The following is a 22717-nucleotide window of genomic DNA, read 5'->3' on the forward strand; positions in this document are numbered from 1 at the left end:
CATTTGAGATGATTAGGCTGCTCCATACAGTATATGAACACACACAACTGACTGGGCTAAAATAACTGCTGTTATCAGCATTTGAGCTTTAAGGCTATTAAGCTTCTCGGACACCAGGATGATAATGAAAGAATGCTTGAGGGGAAACTTAAATGTGACTTGAAGCAAAGAGTAAACAGCCATGGCTCAAAACAGTTTGCGCTCCAAACGTCTTACCAGTAGGCCAGCGACGGATGCTCCTTTAACACGGCTGTGGGAAACGTAGGGAGCTTCTTCAACTCTGACTGCGCACTTTCGTCACTAGAAAAAGAACATTTCGCATTAGAAGGCTTACCTGCACAGCAAGGAAAGATGAGGACTCTCTCTTGGAAGTGTTTATGTACGAGTGAGCAACAGACTGCAGAAAAACCATATTAGGTAGGTCTTCATTCATAAACACTGAACAGGGGAGTGTGCAGACCTAGTGTGGGAGACGGAGCCTAGCGCGTGTGTTAAGAGAGCAGCAGGCTTAAACACAGCAGGATCCACACTGATAACAGCCAGCACGGACTGATGTTTTGAATATTTTCTCTCAAGGGATTTGCTGATGTTTGCAGACACCACAAGATTTTATCTTTACTCAGGTCTTACCAAAGCTCTAGATCAGGGGTAATCAATTAAATCTTTCCGCGGTCCATTTTTGGCAGATAGCTCAGACCTTAGGTCCGGGTCCGCGGTGGCGAACGAAAGGAAAGTTGTTGAGCGGGGGGGCGAACGAAAGTTGTTGAGCGGGGGGGCGAACGTAACACTCAAATGGGTGGTGATCGTAACGTCTGAAAATAAATTCTCCGGTTTAAAATATAGTCTCCCGTTAAAATTGTTTTGGCATTTGGGTCCGTATCCAGTTAATCAGGAATGTGATTGGGTCCGGACAGGACGGCGTTCGGGTCCGGATCCGGACCGCGGTCCGCCATTTGGTGATACCTGCTCTAGATAAAGATGAAATCTGAAGTTAACAGTTCCTTTACCCCTTAAAAAACAAAGTTACTCTAGACTCCTTGTGCTCTAAATCTCTGCCTACTTTAAAATAAACTGTGGGCAACGTTTTCTGTGGTCTCCCTTAATCCCACAATGAAGGAGTGGGGTACCGTATATGGTTTTACCCTCCCTAAGGAATCAGAAACTAAATTTGGCTTCATACAGCTTATTTTATCCAACATATCTCTTATAATCGCTACAAACTAAAGCTAAAGCCAGCAGCAATCTGGCAATAGCACGTTATCTCTGTGGAAAGGACATGCAATATGTCACTGTCAAGAAGGGAGATAGCACTACATGCGAGACTCTCAGAACACAGAGAGCAAAGTACCTTTCAATTATAAAGCAACAAAGAGGCGTAGTGCTTGGCAGGGCATTGCACTGCCTAACTAAAACCAAAAGCCATTCGTGAGGTGGCACTGGCCCTGTTGAGAGGCGGACGCAAAACCCTCACCTTCTCAAAAAGAAGGTCCGGAGTTCTAAACATGTTTGCCCAGTTTGGTTTAACAGCCGTTGTAAAGTGAGGAGAAAGTTAAATAAGTCTGCACTGCGTTGGCCTAACGACCTACGGTCAGGACCGCCACAGGACCGTCAAAGTTTGACGGCACTGTCATGATGAGAGAGAGAGAGAACACAAGTGTGTTAATGTGTACAACATAGAAGCAAGCGTTTTAATGGAATACTAGGGACATACAGCCACAGTAAGTATAACTGCGCTGAAGTCTCCGCTAACCAAAAACAAAAGTAGCCAAGACCGCTTGGTATTCTCACTTGTGTCTTCACCATGGTACAGGTCTTCACTGGCTTAATATCAAGGAGTACAATTTATGGGTGAAATGCTCCTAAAAGCCCCTAATGGCAAACAAAGGTGGTGGCTTGTCGTGTAATGGATCTATGGACTAAAGTTCAAGCTTTTTGGCTATTGCTAGGCTGCTACAAGCTCAGCAGGATACTCATTCATTCACAAGCAGTCCATTCTGTACTAGAATGGTTCTTAACAGTTCAGCAGTGCTCAGTGGCACAGCGTTTTGGCTGTAGTGCCGGGTGGCTTGTTGACGTGGTAATGTACAGTGCGTTTCAGCTCCCTGACCACAACGTTGAGTCAGCAATCTGGAATTCATTACAGTGTCTGTAGTATCAAAAGGTGGACTGCAGGGGGGTAATCACCCACCCAACTGAAGCAACGTGTAGAAGAACAGAACAGTAATGTGTCAGCTATTTCACCGGAGACTTCACCAACCCACGCAGAAGAGAAATTGGACAGGAGGAGGTCCATTTTTATTACAATCATGTCCTTTAGCCTACAGTAGGAGGTTTCTGGCAGATATCGAACAGTCCTCAAACAAAGAGCATTGTTATGTCAGCACCCCACCTTAAGTCTGAGGACAAGCCTGGAGATGAGAGGTTTACCTCTCCATCTCTGCTACCCAGCACAATGGGCCAGAACCAACACAAATAAAGGGCTGAGGCAGACACAACGCTGATATGACATCAGCAGCCAGCCCGACGCCCTCCTGTCTACCTCAAAGCCATATCTCCTCTCCCTTGAAGCTCAGCATCCACTCAAGCAGGAGAGAAGGTGCAGGGAGGAGGTGGCTAGAGAAACTCCTTCACTCGTTGCCCTAATCTCCTGCCGTGGAGGTCTGCTACAGCTCACTCTTACACGGAGGATTCGGGAGTGAAGCGTCATAACATAACAGAAGCCACTGTGGGGTGTGTGGGGAGGGGAGCACTGTGGGGTGTGTGGGTGCAGACGGGTGCTCTCAGATTTGACATATCTCTCCCGGAGCTACTTGGCAGCTCAATTTTTTGGTTGCCAAAAAGAAATATACTTATTAACGATGAATAAATGAATCAACTGGCATGACATTTTTCTCTAGGCAAGCTCCATCTGGTCATGCATCACACCATGAAATGAAAGAAAAATGTCTACTGGCCCCTAAAGGCAGTAGAGGTGTACTCATGTATGATGAATTGAGGACGATGAATGACATATGACCAGATGGCATACTGAAGCACCATTCAAACCTTTTGCACATGGAAAAGCAATAAAAACATGGAAGTATAGAAATCGAACATGAGGAAGACCAACTACCTTCACTGTTGACACTGCTAAAATAACACAAGCTGATAAGTTCTAAAGCTTGTTAGGCTTAAACAAAACCAAGTGTCATTCACAGTAATCCGTGTTGCCATTTTGGGGAGAAGCGTTTTCTTCACAACGCTGCCAATGTATTTCCACCAGACAATTTACCAGAGAGTCGAAGGCAGTTGTGGCATGGCCAACACGTTTCCTAGAGTCAACGGGCCCTTCTGCAGAACTGAGCATACACACATCTCTGCTTTCACTCCACACGACACCTAACTGTGCACAAAGCTTTGTGTTCAAATAATGCAACACGGGGCCACTGCAGGAACAGAGGCGAGCAAACGGACTCCATCTCAACCTCGTCCAGCTCAACGGCGCAATGTTTACAGACTACTGCTGGCCTCGGTGTGCAGTGACGCACTGCTGTCACATGGGTTCAAGCTCTGAATTTATGAGCACAAACGGAATATAAAACACGGACTGTATACAGATTTGGGCAAATACAGAAGTAGTTTGACACAGTCGTAATTTTACCAAAACGAGCTTAGTACTCACAAATAACATTACACCAGATAAGCTTTAATGTGATTGGACGTGGTTTTAATTAGGTATTTACAGGTATTAATACATGTCTGAAAACCCTAGTTTAAGGTCAAACTGTTGTAAAAAGAAACCTTAGAGGTGGGTAGCCAAGTGGACAGTGGAAGGAGATTCCTTTAGTTTGTTTTTACCACTCAGTGTAAACTTCAGCAGACTGGGAAACGATCACCCAGGCCAGTCGAACAACACAACTGAGCACATAAACATTAACTTCTAACTGTAAATCCCATAAGACTAATCTAAAAAAATCCTACTTCTCAAGTTCATGCCCATGGAACACGTACGTGGAACTAAATTATATCATGTTAAAATTATTAAGACTATGGATCAGAATGTGGACAGTATTTGTTTGCGGTCACAGTAGATGCAATACAATGAGTGGGTTCATGGGTTGAAATATCTTTATGTTGGAATGGTTAATGAACTCACAGGTAATAATACAAAACGAAATACACAAACTCCTATGAATTTCACTCAAGGGTGCGATGTGAAAGATATCATTATGAAGAATAATGTAGTACATGCTCAATTAACTTTCTAACATCAATAAAAAAATTGGAATGTGATTTGACGGAAGCAGCACACAACTCAAACAGGGGGCAATACAGCTTCACTCCCAACCTCCTCACAATCTGAATATAACTCCCACAGGAAAGCTTATCGAATATTATGCTCAGCCAAACTAATTTATAGTGCATGTCCTGCATAAAGAACACCAGCAGCGTCCATCCATTAACACAGAAGTGATGACAGAAAACTCACATTTCTTTCTAGCGCTTATTAGCATCCTTGCATTTAATTTAATGACCTTTTCCCTGTAATAAGAGTCATAAATAAGAGAATCAGTCTCCAGCATTTACCTTGTGTAGTCTCCCTTGGCCTCCTGAAAGACACAAAAACAAATAAATATTTTAGTTATAGGGCACCTTCTGTGCAAAGTACACTAACTTAATATCCTAAATGAAATACTTGTCTTCATAAATGGAGTTGTGCATATATGCCCAGAAGTAGAACTCATATGTCTCCTCCACAGTGTAAATGTAAGATTTCTCAAGTGTTTGTCAGTTAACTTCAGCGTGATGGTAGTTTTGGGTGCCAAATGAATCATTGCATGAATGTTATGTTGTAATATGTTATGTAGTATTTTCTAGAGAACAAAGTTACGCAAGCACATAGGGCGTAAGCAATAAACCAACACGATATAAAAGTCCCCAAATAAACAAACACGATATAAAAGTCCCTCACACACACTGGTCACAGTGTATCAACTCCACTCGGTGTTGGGCTCAGATCCAACTATGCTTGTTAAACTGGGCAAAATTCAAATTCACTTACCTGCAGCACGTACGCAGCTAACTTAAAGACATTTTCACTCTCCAGTTGAACACTTCCCTGTAAGAGCGAAGACGAGGACGTTAGTGAAGGTGCCGTTACACTCACACGGACGGCGGTTCAAACTCTCCCAACACCCTGCAGGTCCCGGGCCAAACCATTCCCAGAAGGGGGGGGTGACACTAACACCGACTAGCACATAAAATGTGTACCCTGCTTCAGGACTGCCGTACACTGGAGCTTGCGTGATCATCATAAAATGATAAAGTGGTGGAATAACGATCCAAAATATAAGATCCCCCATAAAGCGTATATTTGGACTTATCCTACAACCCTCTACAACGACATGGTACCGTCTGTGAGCAGGTTCAGCGTTTCAGTATCAGCGTCGGGTAAATAGTTAAAAGTTTCTCACGACGTGAAATGCATCTCTGGTTATTTGTAACAGTAGAGCGGTTATTTTATTTCATCATCGCTGTAATATAACAGCTTGTAATGTCGCGTCTGTTCCTGTTTCTAGTTAACATTCATATACAATCGGGTTTATTCAGTTCACCAATTTATTGCCTACTTTGTCATTACAACGAAACACTTGAGGGGGAAAAGATGTCACGTGACATCTCTACAGGATTATGAAATCACCTGACAAAAGCTTCTGACTGCTGATGCACTGGGCAATCAGAAAACTGTCAAACTCCAGAACAAGAAACCGAATAAAGATTAACATTACTGGAGGTTTTAGAGTTAACCTGAGGTAAATGCCTTCTGTAGCCTACTGGAAGGATTCTAATTTTGAGGTAGTCTGAAGATTCAGGCTGGTGAGCTGTTATTTTGGCCAGCCACACTCAAGTCTGTGAAGGGTCCTGTAACCTTCCTACAAGGTTATATGAGTCTGAACAGTCACCACTAATATGAAATGTGACAGCATTTGAGTTCCAACAACAGTACAAACCAAAATGTCTAGTAATACAATAAATAATAATGAATGAATCAACTAATGGTAATTAAAAATTAAGATTATTTATAATAAATCAATAACATCATTTTACACTAAAAACTGAACAGATGTAGGCTATGAATTAGACACTGTTGACACTGTTATGGAAAAGGTTTGGACCACTCACATTGTAGACAGAAGATTTTGCATTCCGATAAAACAGTTCCACTGTTGTTGTGTCTTTCAAATAAATGATGCTCTCAACATAAAACCTGCCAGAGACAAGGCAGTACAGTCAGCCAGATTGATCACATTCAATTACATTGATTTAAGAAATATGCTGTATTTCCAGTTGAAATAAACACCTATAATATATGCAGGTATTAAGTACAACAGAGGGCATCGGATTTCTCTCTGTAACAGTACCGAGTATTCTAAACCACAAATGGTCTCCATAAAGTATACTTTCTTCATGAACTATATTCTGTATGTTGACGCAATAGCGCCCTCTATGGGATGAGCCTGCACTGTGCGAGACTCATAAGGACATTTCATTACGTTTTCACTCACCTGACTTGGAATTTGAGCTGTAGAGGGCCAGTCTTTTTACAAAAGTCATGCTCAAGTACTCTCCGGTTCAGCTGTAGCCAGTTTGTCTGACCACTAACAGGAGAAAAAGATTATTCACTAGCCTATATAGTGTACAGAAACCATTATCCCAGATATCATCTGTAATAATGACTGAACTTGAGCAGGCATTCAGGTTTGACAATGCCTAATTATCTTCACTGGAATGCTTATTCATAATAATTAAACAATGTCATTAACCTTTAATGTCATATCAGTTGTCATGGTATTATTTTCCCTGCATCTTCTTTCCAACTAAAGTTTTGATTAGCGAAAGCTCAAGCACAAGATCAGGTTATCTGGGCTTTACATACACTATATTGCCAAAAGTATTCGCTCACCCATCCAAATTATTGGAATCAGGTGTTCAATCACTTCCATGGCCACAGGTGTATAAAATTAAGCACCTAGGCATGCAGACTGTTTTTACAAACATTTGTGAGAGAATGGGTCACTCTCAGGAGCTCAGTGAATTCCAGCGTGGAACTGTGATAGGATGCCACCTGTGCAACAAATCCAGTTGTGAAATGTCCTCACTCCTAAATATTCCACAGTCAACTGTCAGCTGTATTATAAGAAAATGGAAATATTTGGAACGACAGCCATGAAGTGGTACCACGTAACCTGACAGAGCAGGTCAGCAGATGCTGAAGTACATAGTGTGAAGAGGTCACCAACTTTCTGCAGAGTCAATCACTACAGACATCCAAACTTCATGTGGCCTTCAGATTAGCTCAAGAACAGTGTGCTGAGAGCTTCATGGAATGGGTTTACATGGTTGAGCAGCTGCATCCAAGTCATACATCACCAAGTACAATGCAAAGCATCAGATGCTGTGGTGTAAAGCACGCCGCCACTGGACTCTAGAGCAGTGGAGGTACATTCTCTGGAGTGATGAATCACACTTCTCCATCTGGCAATCTGATGGATGAGTCTGGGTTTGGCGGTTGCCAGGAGAACAGTAGTTGTCTGACTGCATTGTACCAAGTGTAAAGTTTGGTGGAGGGGGGATTATGGTGTGGGATTATATTTCAGGAGCTGGGCTTGGCCCCTTAGTTCTAGTGAAAAGAACTCTGAATGATTCAGTATACCAAGACATTTTGGACAATTCCATGCTTCCAACTTTGTGGGAACAGTTTGGAGCTGGCCCCTTCCTCTTTCAACATGACTGTGCACCAGTTCACAAAGCAAGGTCCATAAAGACATGGATGGCAGAGTCTGGTGTGGATGAACTTGACTGGCCTGCACAGAGTCCTGACCTCAACCTGAACACCTTTGGGATGAATTAGAGAGGAGACTGAGAGCCAGGCCTTCTCGTCCAAAATCAGTATGTGACCTCACAAATGTGCTTCTGGAAGAATGGTCAAAATCCCCATAAACACTCCTAAACCTTGTGGCCTTCCCAGAAGAGTTGAATCTGTTCTAGCTGCAAAGGGTGGACCAACATCATATTGAACCCTATGGATTAAGAATAGGATGACACTTATTTCATATGTGAGTTAAGGAAGATGAGCGAATACTTTTGGCAATATAGTGTATATTACTACTCACTGGATTTAGCATAAGCCCTATATAAGCTCATTATGCATGTTAGATAACAGACTATGTAGGTCTGCAAGAAAGTGCAGTGAAGACATTCATTACTGGGAAGACATTTTGGCTCCACAATGCTTGCTTGATAAAATGAACAAACTTACGTCTCATCGGTGAAAGAAATGCCAAAATACTCCTTTTCCTTCAGGTTAAAATGAGACGAGACCAGGTCCAAGAGATCTCGAGACAAAAGTTTTGGCTTTGGGAAGAGAAAAATGAAGCTGTCACTACCAACCTATACAAATCATGTTTTCCCAAGCCAGTAGAAAAACAATGTAGGGAATCACTGCTGTGAGGTAAACAGGTGGAGGTAGTAGAAACCACAATGAGGTAAACAAATGGAGGTAGTAGAAACCACAGTGAGGTACACAGGTGGAGGTAGTAGAAACCACAGTGAGGTAAAGAGATGGAGGTAGTAGAAACCACAGTGAGGTAAACAGGTGGAGGTAGTAGAAACCACAGTGAGGTACACAGATGGAGGTAGTAGAAGCCACAGTGAGGTAAACAGATGGAGGTAGTAGAAGCCACAGTGAGGTACACAGGTGGAGGTAGTAGAAACCACAGTGAGGTACACAGGTGGAGGTAGTAGAAACCACAGTGAGGTACACAGGTGGAGGTAGTAGAAACCACAGTGAGGTAAACAGGTGGAGGTAGTAGAAACCACAGTGAGGTACACAGGTGGAGGTAGTAGAAACCACAGTGAGGTACACAGGTGGAGGTAGTAGAAACCACAGTGAGGTAAACAGGTGGAGGTAGTAGAAACCACAGTGAGGTAAACAGGTGGAGGTAGTAGAAACCACAGTGAGGTACACAGGTGGAGGTAGTAGAAACCACAGTGAGGTACACAGGTGGAGGTAGTAGAAACCACAGTGAGGTAAACAGGTGGAGGTAGTAGAAACCACAGTGAGGTACACAGGTGGAGGTAGTAGAAACCACAGTGAGGTAAAGAGATGGAGGTAGTAGAAACCACAGTGAGGTAAACAGGTGGAGGTAGTAGAAACCAAAGTGAGGTACACAGGTAGAGGTAGTAGAAACCACAGTGAGGTACACAGGTGGAGGTAGTAGAAACCACAGTGAGGTAAACAGATGGAGGTAGTAGAAAGCCTTGTGTACTGCACAGCCATTTTTAGTACATCTAAATCTTTTAACTCCAGTACACCATTCACAAAAATACACACACACACACACACACACACACACACACACACACACACACACACACACACACACACACACACACACACACACACACACATTTGATCCTCACCTGGACCAAGAGTTCCAGCTGTCTGTCATCCAGCAGAAGTACCTGGCACAGGCGACCTTCCGTCATCTGAGAGAACAAACACGCTAATGTCAGTGTGGTGTAGGGGAGGCAGTTGTCTTTTGAAGGGTAGCACGGCGCTGAATGTTATTAGTGAATACACCCCCCCCCCAACACACACACACACACACACACACACACACACACACACACACACACACACACACACACACACACACACACACACAGGGCCGGAGTTGGACACTTTTTCAGCCCGGGAGTTTCATGCCCAAATCCGGCCCAAACTTATTTTTCCCTCCCAATCGGCCCAAACTAGAGATTGACATGAGCGGCCCATCAGGAATCCTCCCGAATCTCCCGATTAGCCACTCTGGCTCTGCACACACACACACTGGAAACGCCGCTGTGAACTGTAGATGCAAACCAGCAACACTGAATGGGTGCTATTGCTAAACACATTCTGTAAGGTGCACTCAGAGCTAAACCAATAACGTGAAGGTCGTTGGGATGCTTGGACCATGTCCATCTGGGTCCATCTGAAGATGATAAATAGGACTGTGGTTCCATTGTCATGACTGGAAGTCTATGTGCATATGAACATGTGCTGATGGGAGGTCTTAGGTGAACGCCTTTAATAACATCATCTTCACTAACATGATGAATGAAGAAGATGTGATGGGGGTTAGCAAACCATTACACTGAAAATGTTTGATAACAAAAAAACAAGATAGTTTTTTATTGCACTTTAGTATGAGTCATCGAGTACTCGGTTTTTACTCTCTGATATCAGTACATCATGTTTGATCAGATTTTCATGAGGTTGAAGCGTGTCTGATATGACAGGTACAAACAGGTGGAGAGGGTAAATCGCAATCGCAGATTGGTGGGGGAGAATCTCTGGTAACATCAACATGAAATGTGGACCACCACATACCACATGAATGTATCTGGGCTGGGAACTAAAGCTCCAGGTGAACTCTGTGCACCACACAGGTGGACGTGACTGAAGCATTACAGGAGACTGGAAATGCAGGTGATTCGTAGTAAGATATGGATACAAAGAAGCCTCCACACACCCACTCAATCACACACACACGCACACAAAGGTGATTCATAGAAGTGTACTTATATTGAAAGACAATGTTGCATCCCCATAACAGGAGTATGGGTAGGACAGCAGTGATGTGAACTTGAGTTTGTGTAGACATGTTGTCCTTTTTACAAGAACATCACAACAATGCTTCAATTATCTCTGTGTAGACCTCATACTTTCGTCTTATATGACGGATTTACACCCAGCCCTCTCTAAGCTGATATCAGTTTATCCAGAAACAGACTACCAATCTGTCTAATCCCATTTTATATTGCAGAAACCACGTATGTGTGTGCTCTTGCTTAATTAATGGGCACTGACCTACCTTTGTTTCAACATATGCTAATTCGATGTAAGATGAGAACATAGCATTAATTAACCAGATGCTGTGAAGTAAAAGGATTAGTAAAGTGAGTTGCCACAAATATTTGAGAATAGATATTTTGCAAAATAAATAACATAAGGCATCTGTCTAACTACCCATCCATCCATCCATCCATATATACACTGTATATATTATAACTGTGATATCAGCTTCTATAAAAACATGCAATATGAAACTTATTACAATCTTAATGGACAGAACTGATTACACAAGAGCCATTGTCTGAGCAGAGATTAGTTACTGTAGTAACCATTTATAGGCCTGGAGAGTGTGATCCTGAACTAGACACACTTTATCAAAGTTGCACTGTTGTGGGAAAAGGTCATGAAAACACACAGCACACCCAAAACACAAATGTTTTCGTCTTTTAGAACCACTCAAATCAGATGTACTCACTTGTTCCGCTCGAACGCTTTGAATACACAGATGTTGCACTTTGTTACAGGTTATGAGAAACTATATAAACTATATTCAGATTACCAAACCCTGGAGGTTTTGTTAGGCAAGGAAAGGCTAGTTTATTTGTATAGCACTTTCATGCACCATGGCCATTCAAGGTGCTCCACACAGAAGAAGAATAAGCTTTATTCTTCTTCTGTGTGGAGCACCTTGAATTGTTTACAGAAAACACCTTGGGAAGGATTTTGCCACAAATAAGCAATTTTATGAAAATTATTTATTAAAATAAAGTTATATATATTTGATTTATAAGATACAAAATGCTAATTAAACACTGCAGAGAAATTAAATATAAAAATTGCAGAGAAAAATCAAAATACAATGTGCACAATATATCTTCACTGTATGGTAGCATCAGCACACGCATGCATCAATACACACATTGTGTTCCACAACAGGCACTGCTAAACTTCACTAATGCGTGTGTGTTAGCCCATTATGAATTCACACACATTCACTCTGTTGTCTGACAGTCTATGAGGCAATGGCTCTGCCTGGTTCAGGGTGATCTTGGCATTACCACTGACTACTGTGTCACACTGAGGAGACAAGCTCATTCAGAACTTAGCATAATCAGAGAAAATGAGGGTCTATATGATTCAACAGAACGTCCATGGTCATTTGGTCTTTGACATTAGTCAAGTCAAGTCAAATTTATTTATGTAGCGCTTTTCACAACACACGTTGTCACAAAGCAGCTTTACAATCGCATGGGTCCAGACATTACTAACACTAGAGTACTAGCACTAACACTAATACATTTCAAACCTGAATGATGTGCAAGGTTAGAAGATACATCTGCTTTTATGTGGGGGGTGAGGGCGTGGGTGTAGTGGTGAGAGTGGTAATGTGGAAGGTTTTCAATAGAAAAAGTGAGAGGTCATTGTTTTAAACTAGCCATGGCACGGGGATTAAGCCCCTCCAAATACCAAATCTCTGGGATAGGAATTTCAAATGATGTCCCTTCAGAAGTGGACTACTCTACACCCCCACCATGAAACTTGAGTTTCTATCTGTAGGCAACCACTAACCAAAATGGGACTTTTGTCAGATTTTATTTGTTTATTGTTAATATCTTCTCATTTTGCAGTGATGCATCATCACTGACTTAAAAATCCTCAAATTCTAAACACTAAATACACATAAAGCCTCTACCGAAGGTATCATGGAATGAATAAAACAGATCCATAATGAGTCAGACCTACCAGCAACAAAAATACTATAAAGGTTCAATGCCAGCAGCAACATCTGGAAAAATAATCGGATGGACATATGAATATCAGTCCAAATGCCAAAACAGTGAAAACAAGATGCTGGCTTATTGTACAATAAAAACCATTTATATAAATACAGAAACCATGTTTGGTTTCAAAAACAACTTCTCAGGGCAAAGAAATGATGGATGAGCTTTTCTCTAGTAACCTTGCCTGAAACAAACATTAGTTTTTCAAGCTCTGGCCCAAAATAACAACTTTAAACAATTGTCCGCAGTACTGACAATGGTTTCCTTATGGCCCATGAAAATCTCATCAAAATGCATTTTTGGAAGAGCATGTGGAATCCACACTTGGGCTCACTTAGCAAACCAAAGACCCAAAACAAGTTTGGAGATTTTTAAAAGATTCACCAGGCTGCTTTCTGTAATAACATTTCTCCCAAAGTGATCCTCTAATCTGTGTAATCTGTGTAGCTGGCATATATTCTGGCATATAAATCACTAAGGCCACACACATGACATTCCGTCTACCCTCACACTTCACATTCAAACACGGCTGTTCATACCAACTCTCCAAATGAAAACCTATCATTGTAATGATATTATTTGATCTCAAACTAGTTTCTCTCTCTGGTAAAAAGGTGCAAATTAGCTAACAGTGTGAATCAGTGACCCAAACAGAGCATCTTCTGAAACACTGAATACAGACGCAACAAGTCCAGTCTAATGCAGAACGCTCCCTCAACGCAACTGGTACAACGCACACAGTAAACGATCTTCTGCTCACTCAGTACAGACAGAGACACTTTTCGCCATCATCAGAACACAAAGAACACTAGAGTATTTGTGCATGTCAGAAGCGTAGACCTGACTGAAGACAATTCACATTAAGCAGACATTTACCTAATATTTACTTTACAAACCCAGTTCAGGTCCTTCAACTAAAAGAGTGAGGCGAATTTTAGATTTCTAATCACTGTATTTCACCATTTAAATGCAGCTGCTCCTTTTGAAAAAATCATAATGAATCAATATACTTTATAAGGATCATCGTACCTGATAGACATCACCTATATGGCACCATGTCTGAAGAAGTCTCCTACAGGGTAAAACGCCGTCATTATAGCATCTCCGCAGAACCTGTTCAGCTACGGTCCACGCTAACTGACTCCCAGAAGCTAGCAGGTCGTCTATCCCGCAGAGAAAGCCCAGGGCCATGTCTGTCCTCAGGCAGAGCAGCGATCCTGCCGTAGGGCCTGATGGAGCTTAACTGGATCCCAGCGGAGCCCTGGCTGGGCTGGACACTCTCTCCGTGGGCCCCAGCCTCAGGCGTCCCCCCCCCCCTTGGCAGAGAGCAGGAGGGCAGGCCCCAGAGTACCCAACACAGTCAGTCCTCCCAGTCCTCACTGCCCACTTCATACACACACGCCAGCACACACAAGCACTTGCGGAGCATATACACCCTACAAGCAGACACAATGACTGCTCCAGGCTCGCCACTTCTCCCACATAAACAAGCATTGTGGTTTCTGACTCTATTCTTTTCATGCTTTTCACAGTCCTCTGTCCCATAAAAACAAAAACATTTCTGGGTCTACAGTGATACAGCATACAAAACTGCAAAAGATTATTTCTCCAATAGATACAAGGTATAATCATGTGTTTACATCTTGCCCTATTAATGATGGGATTTATTGTTCCATGCAGTAGGGCTATTTTAACACTTCCATGCAGAGAAAGCCAGCTTATAAAGGCTTTAATTGTGTGTGTGTGGGTTTGAGTGTGTACATGGTGTGTCATTTTCACCAGGCACCAGTTGTCTCCACCCGGTATATTCCACAGAGAAACCTTTTAAAATAGTGGCTCTTAACCAGCTATGGCATTAGCCTAGCTCTGAGACAGTATAACTCCAGCTGGGACTTCAGACTTCAGACAAACATATTTTCCTTCATTGTGTGTCCTGTATAAGTATGGTTCTGGCCTCATATTATGACATATGACACACACACACACACACACACACACACACACACACACCTTGTTTGTGAGGTTGCTGACTCCCAGGACAAAACAACCCCCAAAACAAATAGACTCAGCTGGTGTTTACAGGGCTTCATCCAATACAAATATGGCTTATGAGGTCAAAGAAAAGTGTGCCATCTACATCTTTTTAATGAGTAGTACTTGAGGATTGAAATGAATTATCATAATTCATAAGTCACGATTAGTACCTGCTGTGGTTCAAGCTTTATTCTGACCGTTATTCTTATTCTGGCATGTTCCAGCCAATTACTCTGGCTAATGTTTGTATTTTCATTTGGTTTAAAATATAAAACATTTGATAATGACACTAATAAATTCTGAGAATTCTCCAGTTCTCCAGTTTTCCTGTAGCCTACTTCCTGGTCAGTCTGGCCACATTTGTAGCACAAGCTTCAGTAACTTACTAATCAAATAAGTTTTAGCAGGTGATTCTGATTCTATCATTATTTATTTGGAACAACTTTAGCTTTACAGTGGTACTTGCCGCAGGAACGAATGAAGTAATTAAGTCTTAATGGAGGAGCTATAAAAGGGCAAATGCAGGAATGAACATGCCCCTCCATCTGAAACGGCACCATCACTGTGTTCAGGGTTCAAGCTCAACCCAGTGTCCTCCCTCAGGCTGTTTAGGGATTTGTGAGAAGCTTATTCAATTAAGTCCCCCACTCTCTCTCTCTCTCTCTCTCTCTATCTATCTCTCTCTCTCTCTCTCTCTCTCACACTCTCTCTCTCTCTCTCTCTCACACACACACACACACACACACACACACACACACACACACACACTTCAACTCTAACATTTGCAGCTGTCCTGAACACATCACTTGCATTCAACAAGTATTGGCAAAAAAATGCCTTCTAACTATGGCTGACAAAGATCTGAGCCCGTGTGGAAACATGTGGGCGGGGCTTAGAGAGCCTTGCTACCATTCACCAGTGATCTGAGGGTTGGCATCTTCACGGCACAAGCTGAAGGGTCTTTGGGAAGTCCGAAAGCTCATAGCTGCATTTGAAGGCACTCTAATTCCAGCGTTGCGCAGAGCACCACTTGCTAGGAGGGACTAGAATTCTGGGAATAACGGCCCACTCCCTAGGGTGTAAAATTCTGACCCTCACAGCTCATGTTAAAAGTATAATGTCAGAAGTCAAATCCGATATATGGATTCATCAGAATTCCATTAGACACACTCCCGAAGATAAAATTAAGACGTGAGCACAAGGCAGGTGAATTTTGCCTTTTTCTTCTACAAACTCCATCCTAATCAAGCTGGTAAAAGCTCGGGTGCCAGGTGAATTCTGGTTTGAGTCCCAGCGGTGTTGTCACCCACGGCATTCTGGGAGAATGCAACAGAAAAGCCATCATGCAAAGTTACTTAAAAATACCTGTAAAAAAAACTTGAACACAGCTTTCAAGCAAAATAGGCTTATTGCTTCTCACTAGATGTAAAGTCTTTTATCCAGCCGAATTTGTAGTTATTTATAAATCTGATGTGATTCACATACTCTATGTATGTGTGCAAAAAGAACTATTAAGACAGTGAGGGGAAACCATCATAGCCTGACAGTGTTCATGGTTTCTAGATCTTGTGCTGTATTTTGAGCTACCCCCTATGACATGCCCTGCTTGGCACCCAGCCAAACCAGCAATCATTACCAATCATGCCCACCAATCACTTCCCCAGCCCCAACCACTCATAACCAGTCAGGCGCACCAATCACTTCCCCGTGTATTACTCCGTTCCCTGCACCCGACACTCATTTTCACAGGTTTCCATCCCAAACGGTTTGCTTTAATCTGGCTACATTGTGAAGGCAGACCGCATCAACCTACGGCATCAACCTGCAGTGTTCTACAGGCTTTCTTGTGTTTCTAAATGAACCATGTGCACTTTAATCTCACCTCTCTCTCTGACTCGCTCTTCCCGTGACGTGTCACACCCTGTATGTGCTACATGCCAGTCAGACATTTTACAGACTAACGTACCTTCTCCATAAGAACAGACCTACCACGTCGCACTCCCTAAAAAAAAACCACAGACATAAACCCAAGCCAAGAAAAATGTCGACCACACCCTACTCCCTCTGAGACGAAAAAACTAAACTGAAACATACACAAGAAATAATGTGTACAAAGTATTTACAAAACAACAAGTGGAACAATTCAGAAGTGTCTAAGGCCCTCAAAATCAGAATCAAACACCACGTTTGTAACCAGTACATCTACTTGAATAACAAGCAAGAAAGAGCCCCCAGCATGCCAAAATACACAAAAACCAGTTTATAATTTCCATCATTTGGCAGAGGCTTTCATCCAGAACAAGTCAGCAACTTCTACATATCAGCATGGAACTGGAATTCAACCTATGACCTTGGTGTTGCTAACCCCCTTCCCCATGGCAATATCTACCCGCTACAGGAGATCCATGCAGACAAACTATTGCAGTCAATAAATGTTTTTAACCAACTACTACCCAGAAACATATATAGCCCCCAGTGTGTGTGTGTGTGTGTGTGTGTGTGTGTGTGTGTGTGTGTGTGTGTGTGTGTGTGTGTGTGTGTGTGTGTGTGTGTGTGCTATTGCTTTTATAATAAATGAGGTTAAGTCAGCTTCTCTGAGGCTCTACTTGCAGTCGTACTGTAGTAGACAAATCAGAAGTCAGCACAAAGACCCAGTAAGGCACACACACACACAAACACACACACACACACACACACACACACACACACAATTGTCCTCACACACAGGCAAACACACAGCATCCTGGGTTCACACTCTGATTTGTTTGAATATGTACACAAGTGTACTTCTGAAAAACCTGCATGGAATGAGATTAAATCAAACACTAACTGGAATTTCAGTCCACCAAGTAGTAAATCTTTCCAAAAAGAAACTATAATTGTCCACTCAGTGGCACTAATCAAACAGCCCTCTTATACAACAGTGATATGTTGCGTTCTAAGAAGGGAACTGGCACTGACGTTCCATCACACCTAACTAACCAATCATATGCATCACATTCTAATGAGGTCATAGAATATTCTATCCACTATTCATCCCAAAATGGCCGCTACTTTTCTGCAAGCCAATGTATTGTGACCTCACACCTCTGGCTCACACTGCTCTGGTGTCATAAACGTGACCTCTGCATTGTGAATCCTCCTCGCATCATAGGCTGAACAGGGATGGCCTTTCACTGCCGTAGTTACTCTCCCAGCCCCACCCTGCTCGCCCTTAAGTGCTTATTATCCTTCTTTAGATTAGGGGACAATTGCATGTTGTCTAACAGGACACCCACAGTGTATTGTAGTGTCTAACCACACAGATGCTGTAGTTTCATAGGCTGGGCCACCAGGGGGAAGAAGATCTCAGGGTGTCGTCCTCTGTTGTTCCTGTCTGATCCGCTTCCTGCACTAAGACGCTTTATCAGCACATACATGACATTTGCTATTTGGTAATGTGGTTCTGACACACAAGGCTTGTGATCGGTGTCATCTGTTAGCGTGCACAACAGGAGGCAGGTTATTCGCCTATGTGGCACATGTGAGAGCACACGCGTGCACGCACACATACGCACGGGCACACACAGATGCACAGCTGACGGCCCGAGTTGGCATCTGTAGTGTACGCGGCATGCTGGTACCCAGCTCTGTCCTTACTGACAGCAACCTCTGTTTGGTTTGGGAGAACAGCTGGTCCAGCCCAAATAGCAGAGCAATCCTTCTGAACCGTTAGCATAAAGAGATCACCGCACAAATATGTTTTTGACACGCGTCTAGTTATTTAGCCACTGGGAGTTAACGTCCTTGCAAACTGCCGTTATGTGGTATAGCTCAGTCAGGCTATCCCATGACTGGACCATTCACATATCGCTTTCTTTTTTAGTCTTGAAGGAGTTGAGTTGCTTCCATTCTCTAACACTGTCAATGAAACAAAGACACCTGATGGTTCGTCGGGGCCACCATGCGTGCGGTGAGGGCCGGTAAACCCACATGACGCAGGGAATATCTGTACAGGCATCTCCTGCTTTTGTGGGTCTTGACAGTGGCTCTGGGGTGCCAGTGCCTGGGGGCCCGGCCCTGCCAACACCGAACCATTCAGATGTCTGTTGCGCTAAGATTTGGGGACCTGCTGTTGGCTTCGGCCCGTGGTGTCCTGCCCAAACTACTGAATGGCTGCGAACAGGGTGTGTGTGTGTAAGCATGTGTGGGAGTGTGCATGAGGTGGGTGGGTGTGGGGGTGTGTTAAACACAGCTGCCGTGGAGCACACAGGGAGGTGGCCAGAGCTACTGTTGAACGTCACTCGAATGCTGTCTGTCTAATGAGATCCCTAGGGGATAGGAGTGGTGAGTGAGAGATAGAGACAGACATAGAGAGAGAGACAGACAGAGAGAGAAGTCAGACAGGGTGAAAGAAAAATAGAGGCTGTGGGGTTTGAATATAATATGCAAGAGTTGAACAGCATGAATGAATTCTCTTCATTGTCCTGCAGGGGACAGTGGAATATCTCTTCAGGTGGAGGGTCTCATTGTTTGACCACTTTCTGAAGTGTAAGACCCCAAGAATTCATGTCACTGCACACAGAGCAGAGGAGGTGCCTTTTAAAACCGAAGCCTATATATACACTCTCTGCCTCACCCACGGGTGTTGGGGATTTGGAAGCGGACGCCTGGAGGTTCAAGGGTGCAACACAACATGCTCACCGCTCCTAACATCACAGTCTTCTGCATTATGAGCAAGGTTGTCATTCCTGAGATGCGTTGGAGACACTCCTCCGGTTCAGGCGTCATAGCAACAAATTCACCGCATCATCACTGTGACAACCTTATTTTCTATATCAATAATTAAAAACACACACATATGCCCAAATAGATAGGCTCTAATCTTTTTTTTTTGTACATATAAAGTGGTGGGTGAATGAACAGATACACAACAGATAAACAGTGTACTTATGACTCTAAAGCATCATGTCCACGTGTCATTGGATGTCTTCATTCGCCCTCGTGTTAGCGTTTAAGACCTTTGCTCTCTTTCCTGCTGACTCAGGACGGAACGCTGTTTTCAAATGAGAAACTTAGCAGCCAATCAGACGCAACATCCTTTTCCACACAACGAGCTGGTTCAACGCGGGGCCAAAGTACCCTATATGCAAAGTAATCCAGCTGACGACCGTACTAGACGTATCTACCGTGCTAGACAGATCGCGCGTTTGGCCTGCCATATGGCACAGAAACCGACTCCTCCCAGCGGAGGAAGATTCAAAGTGAATTAAGGTTTACATGATAAACTGCTAACAGAGTGCAGAGTGAATCAGCTCCAGCATTTCACTGCTCTGGAACACACTCACAGTTAATCAGCCTTTTCATTTCCTTTTGCAGTCAATGTGAACACAGAGCAGCAGGGAAGACGAACTTGAGCTCCACCTGCATGAGGTAAATGTTCCTGGAGGGTAATTCATCTATGAAATAGAGATTCATCTATGAAAACGAAGAAAGAGTTCACCCAGCTTCCTATAATGGGGATTTCTCCAACTACAAGTAATTCTATAGCTGCAGCTCACGTCTATGTGAAAAAAACGTATACATGAAAACGTGAATTGTACTCCTAAGCCATAATGTTAGTAATAATACATTTGCAAACTTGGTCTAATAGTCACAGTCATACAGTCACAACAGTCTGCAGGCCTGTTTGATGCCGTCACTGACCCTGCTTTGTTCTGCCTGACACCAGCGTATCACTTACGCTGTAACTCAAACAGTCTTCTCTTTTAAACCAAACCTTACGACCGTCTCCGTCACCGCCGGAGGCAAATTACACATGAATGTTAACAGGCGAGGACACCTGTGTGGTACCCAGTCTTATCCACCCTCCCAAACCGGGTGGGTGGAGGGAGTGGGTGTTGTCTGACACAGGGCACGCTTGGTGAGCATCAGGTTTCCACCCATGTCCAGGCAACCGTCAGCTGATTCCTCTCTATTGCTCAATGCTGGACGTTCTCATTTCCAGACGTTCTCTGCCAGTGGCTCATAATCTGAGATGGCTTCAAGAGAGAAACTGACATTGGAACACAGAAGAACACCAGTGGCCGTAGATACTGGGTGAAGACATAGGATAAAATCACCATTGTAGAGTCAACACCTATAGTGTACAGTTGAGACTGGTGTAACTGTACACCGTGTCCTGCAGACCAGTTTAGATGCTTCTAGTGTTAATGTAACCCCAGAGCTCTCCCTGTGTAAAGAACCTTGCTGTTTCTTGCAAAAAAAGAAACTACGAAAAGAAATGAATGTTCATACAAAATGTTTGTCAACCCTTATAAACCCTTTTTTAAAAGCCTTGTTTTTGCTAGATTCATAAACACAGACATTAGTAAGTGGAAAAGTTGCCTGCAGAACTGTAATCTGCTAGTTTTCTGAGTTTTCATACCACCTGAGATTATTTTGCAACATGTTCTTTCATTGATCTTTGAAAGAATCCCACATGTAGGGGGAGAAGCAGAGCTCCTGAACTTCATCCAAACTTACAAAGCTTTCCTTTGAGGTCCTTTGAATCTCCTTTAATTGGGTCATACTGTACTTGAACAGAAGTCTGCTGTGAAGAGGACATTCTTAATACAACACCTACAAACCTAATGAAACTTCATGTTTGTTTGTTATTTTAAACTTTTCTTCTTGTATGAAAGTCAGGGAAACAGTTTTCCGAATCTACAATTCTACACAGTTCTTCATTTTCTGAAGCAAGTGGTCACATGCTTTTAAGTAAGTAACATTTATTTACTTTCCTGCCCTTCCCTGTTGGGGATGTGACAACTAGTATTGCCTGTGGCCTTGTCTCGATTGTTCTCACCAGATCTGCCTTGACGTGTGCAGAAGGTATGACTTGAGGATACAACTGAGAACAGGAACACTCGTGCGTAATAAGCAAAAGTCTGACTCAACAGGAAATCCCGCCTGGTCATATTGCTAGATATTCACTTACCAGAATGAACATGTCACGTTTTTGGCTGCCAAAAAAGGGTCACGGCACCAGACGTTATAAACAATGGTGAAATGGTCAGAACAGCTTGGCTGACAAGAGTCGCAGTTGTGGGTACTTATGCTCTTGTGATGAACAAACACACAGACAGACGTAGTAGAGACAGGAGGACAGGAGAAGGGAGGGGGTGGGGCCTGTCCAGCCAACCCTCTCACTCCCATACAAAGCGTCTCTCCTCCCCCAAGCTACATCATTCATATGGGGCTTTACGCTTTACTCACGCTGCTCTATTGATTTTTGCTGTTTCCACACTCTGGGCCATGGCTGCTCCCATGTACCCTACTATTTCTATAACTCCGTTTACATGTCTCTCTGGAGAGGAAGCGCACGCACAAGCACAGACACACACAAGGACAGACACACACACACACACACACACACACACACACACACACACAGAACGGCATCAGTCTCGGATACAGTCTTTACCAACCCCTCGCTTCCCCTGTCTGTCGGTGTGGAATTATATTAACAGTCAGTATTATTCAAGCTGTGCATCGGTGTGTGTCTGTTGTATGTGTATGCGTGTGTATCAGTGTGTGTCTGTTGTATGTGTGTGTGTCTGTGTGTGTGTGTGTGTGCACATGCATGCATGTATTTGTATTGCATGCAAGTTCATGCACTTGTATGTGTGTTTGTGCATGTGTGTGACTGTGTGTGTGTGTGTGTGTGTGTGTGTGTGTGCATGCGTGCGTGTGTGTGTGTGTATGTGTGTGTGTGAGATGGACAAGGTAATTACAAGGCAAATCATCTTCAATTTTCCCCTTTCACACGTTAGCAGAGCAATAGGGAACCTAGATCGCCCTGTATGAAACAGTTCGGCACCTAAAACATTCTGCTTTGTTCTGGAGGCCTTCTGCTGTGAGTTACTGCTTCAGATCCACAGGGATAAACACATGCGGTAAAAGATGCCAGAAACGGCAGACACTGGAAGCCTTGAACAGAGCAGACTGGTCTGGTGCTGAAAGGCGCAAAACTTCAACACCTCACGCGAGGCTTTGTTTCTCT

The 22717-nt window shown here is 43.3% G+C and overlaps 1 protein-coding gene across 7 annotated transcripts in view; it reads right to left on the reverse strand.

The window, feature by feature from the left end:
• Positions 1 to 22717, reverse strand: part of frmd4ba (FERM domain containing 4Ba) — a 45032-nt gene that overhangs the window by 18814 nt on the left and 3501 nt on the right. For 2 of the 7 annotated variants that reach the window (XM_077014041.1, XM_077014040.1), the window contains exons 1-8: positions 13690 to 13914; positions 9463 to 9528; positions 8300 to 8394; positions 6546 to 6638; positions 6163 to 6247; positions 5042 to 5098; positions 4567 to 4589; positions 217 to 300 (exon numbers count right to left, since the gene is read on the reverse strand). In XM_077014041.1, the coding sequence (XP_076870156.1) occupies positions 217 to 300; positions 4567 to 4589; positions 5042 to 5098; positions 6163 to 6247; positions 6546 to 6638; positions 8300 to 8394; positions 9463 to 9528; positions 13690 to 13851 (665 nt within the window). In that variant the 5' untranslated portion in view covers positions 13852 to 13914. Of the gene's footprint in view, positions 1 to 216; positions 301 to 4566; positions 4590 to 5041; positions 5099 to 6162; positions 6248 to 6545; positions 6639 to 8299; positions 8395 to 9462; positions 9530 to 13689; positions 13917 to 17109; positions 17116 to 21652; positions 21680 to 22717 lie in introns of those variants that run through there. The other 5 variants (XM_077014042.1, XM_077014044.1, XM_077014039.1 and 2 more) reach the window with 5 other exon arrangements.

Source organism: Brachyhypopomus gauderio, chromosome 8 (genome assembly GCF_052324685.1).
Source record: "Brachyhypopomus gauderio isolate BG-103 chromosome 8, BGAUD_0.2, whole genome shotgun sequence".
Taxonomy (NCBI): Eukaryota; Metazoa; Chordata; class Actinopteri; order Gymnotiformes; family Hypopomidae; genus Brachyhypopomus; species Brachyhypopomus gauderio.